This window comes from Myotis davidii, unplaced genomic scaffold (assembly GCF_000327345.1).
Source record: "Myotis davidii unplaced genomic scaffold, ASM32734v1 scaffold1527, whole genome shotgun sequence".
NCBI lineage: Eukaryota > Metazoa > Chordata > Mammalia > Chiroptera > Vespertilionidae > Myotis > Myotis davidii.
In genome coordinates this window covers 500,795-504,088 of record NW_006298269.1, presented here as the reverse complement: position 1 = coordinate 504,088, position 3,294 = coordinate 500,795, and the positions used below count along the sequence as shown (strand labels likewise).

At 47.4% G+C, this 3,294-nt stretch overlaps 1 protein-coding gene across 2 annotated transcripts in view; it reads right to left on the bottom strand.

Annotated features, from left to right (window-relative positions):
* G6PC (glucose-6-phosphatase, catalytic subunit) overlaps positions 1-3,294 on the bottom strand; it is an 8,683-nt gene that overhangs the window by 3,074 nt on the left and 2,315 nt on the right. For both annotated transcript variants that reach the window (XM_015570562.1, XM_015570563.1), the window contains exons 2-3: positions 2,671-2,780; positions 498-603 (exon numbers count right to left, since the gene is read on the bottom strand). In XM_015570562.1, coding sequence (XP_015426048.1) covers positions 498-603; positions 2,671-2,780 — 216 coding nt within the window. The remainder of the gene's footprint in view (positions 1-497; positions 604-2,670; positions 2,781-3,294) is intronic.

Here is a 3,294-nt window from a genome sequence, read left to right as displayed (position 1 = left end):
CCTGGCAAACTTAGTTCATCAGTGGAATCATTGTAAATTAATGCCTGTCTGCACAAGCTCAAAGATGCCTGTGGCACGCGGTGAGCCCTGGTGTATGAGAATGTATTTGCACAATGGCCGCATACCCAGAATTCCCTGTAGTAGGAATGTCTTACATTTCTCTGTTCATTTTAATGCAGATGGGTAGACTCTATGGCTGGTACAGAAATGGGTCTTTGTTTAAATCCTGCCACTACCTAACTACCTGATCTCAAGAAGTCCCTTTACCATGTTTCCTTATCTGTAAAATGAGGGTGTGCCCTTGTGGGTCTCTTCCAGCCCTAACATTCTGTGACTCTAATCTTCACGCTCGGCAGACATGCTGCAGCTCTTATCAGTACCAACCCAAAGTGTGGGATGGGCTGCTAGGGGGATGTGAGGAAGAGCAAGTGGTGTGTCAGCTACAGAGAAAGCCATCCCCTGCTCTCCACCACCCACACCCAGGGCTGAGTTCTTACCTAAATCCGAAAGTGGGCTTTTTCTTTCCCCGAAAGATAGAGAGGGTGGATGTGACCATCACATAGTAAACACCTGCTGTACCCATGGCATGACCGGAGGGACTCCCTAAAGGGCAGGAAAGAGATGAATGAATGAACTAAAGGTGAAAGTCTCCACCCCAGAGACTGCTAGGGGGTGTCATCTACCCATCCATCTTTCCATTCATCCACCCATCATGCCATCCATTCATGTATCCATTTAGTCACCTATTTAACAAGTCTCTATTGAGCTCCTATTGCAGGCCCAGCACTATGCTAGGCTCTGGGAGTATAGTGATGAGCAAAACCAGAGAAGGCCCAGATCTTATATACAGTCTAGAGATTACACAAAGGATCTAATTAGCCCTCCATAACCTCTCTTCCACTCTGTGCCCTCTGTCCACGCATGCCTGCCTCATTGCTTTCCTGTAAACATGCTCCCCCCTCAGGGTCGTGGCATTGTTGGTCTTTCTGGTCACACAACCCTTCCTCCAGAAATTTACTGGCTAATTCCCTTGCCTCCTTCAAGTTTTTGCTCAGATCTCAACTTCTCAATGAGTATTACCTTGATCACACTATTTAATTCTGCAACCGGTCTCTATTCCTGATCCCTCTACTCTGAGACATAGAGGGTCCTGAGGTATGCCAGCCTCCACTCAGATCCCTTTCTGGACAGAAGGACTTATTCTTCCAGCTGTTGAGAGTGTGATCACAGATGACTTAGCTCTCCGCCTTCTCTGGCTGAGAGAGCCATTTTGATCAGGATTACCCTCGTCCTGGGGCTGGCCTGTACCCAGTCACTGGTCTACATGGAAATATAAGGGCCTGCTCCTCTTGACTCAATTCAGGCAACTCTTAAGGGCCTTCCTCAGCTTCAGAGCTCCCTGTGGAGTTGGCTGAGGCTGAATCACCACTAGACTTCTCCTTCTGCCCTGTTGGCTTTAGTCTTCCTTCCATCAGTGTTGCTCCTGAGAGTAGGAAAACTCCTGCATGCTGATCTCTATCTGAGTCTGCTTTCCAGGGAACCCCATAGGCAAAGCCTTTTCTTTTCTTTTTTTAAAATATATTTTTATTGATTTCAGAGAGGAAGGGAGAGGGAGAGAGATATAGAAACATCAATGATGAGAGGAAATCATTGACCAGCTGCCCTCTGCACCCCACCCCGACTGGGGGAGCTCGCAACCTAGGTATGTGCCCTTGGCTGGAATCGAACCTGGGACCCTTTAGTTTGCAGGCTGATGCTCTATCCACTGAGCCAAACCAGCTAGGGTGCCTTGTCTTTTCTGTTCTCCTCCTCCCCTCTACTTCCTCCTTCTCCTTCCTCTTCTAAATTATCATCTTCCAATATTCTATACATTTTACTTGTGTGTTACACACACACACACACACACACACCATTCAAATAGCTCCATGAGAGCAGAGATTTTTGTTTTATTCCCTGAGGTATTCCAAGTTCCTAAAAAAGTGTCTGGCACAGAGTAGGTGTTCAATAAATAACATCTGAATGAATGCATATGGTCTGAAGTGAACAATGGGTTTGTAAGAATAAATAACTATGGGCCATGCCCTAGTTTGGGGGTTAGGGGGAGGGTCCCTGAGGACAGAATGCCAGCACCCTTCCTAAGGGTAAGGGAGACTTAAGATGAGTGAAGGGTTTGCATATTCTGATTACCTACTAAAAAACAAAAGCTGTCATTTGATGGAGCAATAGCAGTATGGCTGTAATTAGCCAAATACTGGCAGGTGGTGGGCTTGATAGGTCAGCTCAGGAGGACACAGCTGCCAGACCAGGCCTCTGGGAAGGACAGCCAGGGCACCAGGCCTCTAGAGCTTAACCTTTCCCTGGCAAAGGGCCATTGCACACTTACTCTCATGAGCCCATTGCCCGTGAGCGTGCTTGCCTCTCTGGGTTAGTAATTAAGGTTCTGGAAACATCAGGCAGATTTCCAAAGCAGCAGCAAGATGAGATGCAGGAAGGCCTTCTTGAGATCAATAAAATGGAATTGTATCAAATTGAAGACCCTGAGAAAACGCGGGAAGCAATGGCTCTCCTCATGTCCCCTCAAAGACAGCTTCACCCACAACGAATGCTAATAGGTGTCCACATGAGCAAGGTGCGCCCAGCTCCCGTCTGTGCAGAGGGTGGGACTCTTACCTGGTCCAGTCTCACAGGTGACAGGGAACTGCTTGATCAGTGGTGCAGAGGTATTGCTGTAGTAGTCCGTGTCCAGGACCCACCAGTACGGGCGCTGCCCAAAGAGAATCCTGTGGAAAAGCAGAACCCGTGCCGAGGTTACGGAAGGAACCCTTTTGCCAGAAGCCCACACCTTTGAGAAGGGAGAGTAGCTTGAGAGGAAGATCCATGTGACCCTAAACTGGTACATTGCCCACCTCCAAGGAGGTGAGCTGGGTGGCTGGGAAGAGGTGGGGGAGGTAGACTTGGATGGTACATCCTTTATATAATTTTCGGATTTTCAACTATTTGAATTTAGTATTTATTAAAACAGAAATAAATTAACCTGAGCTCCAAAGATCCATATTCACAGCCAGCTAGGTGACTTTTTCTTAAAACCGCAAGACAAATTTGTCCTGGAAGGGTGCATCTGGAACTGCAGTTCGCAACTGAAATTTGCATATCCCACCAGGTCCCTCTGCTCTTTCTTCAGGCCTCAGAATAACTCTCTGAAAGGCATACAGAGCTTCAGGTGCTTGCTCTGTGTCCTCTGCTTTGAAAGAGGATATCTCAGACAGACCGCTGCCCTTTTATTTTATGTATTTT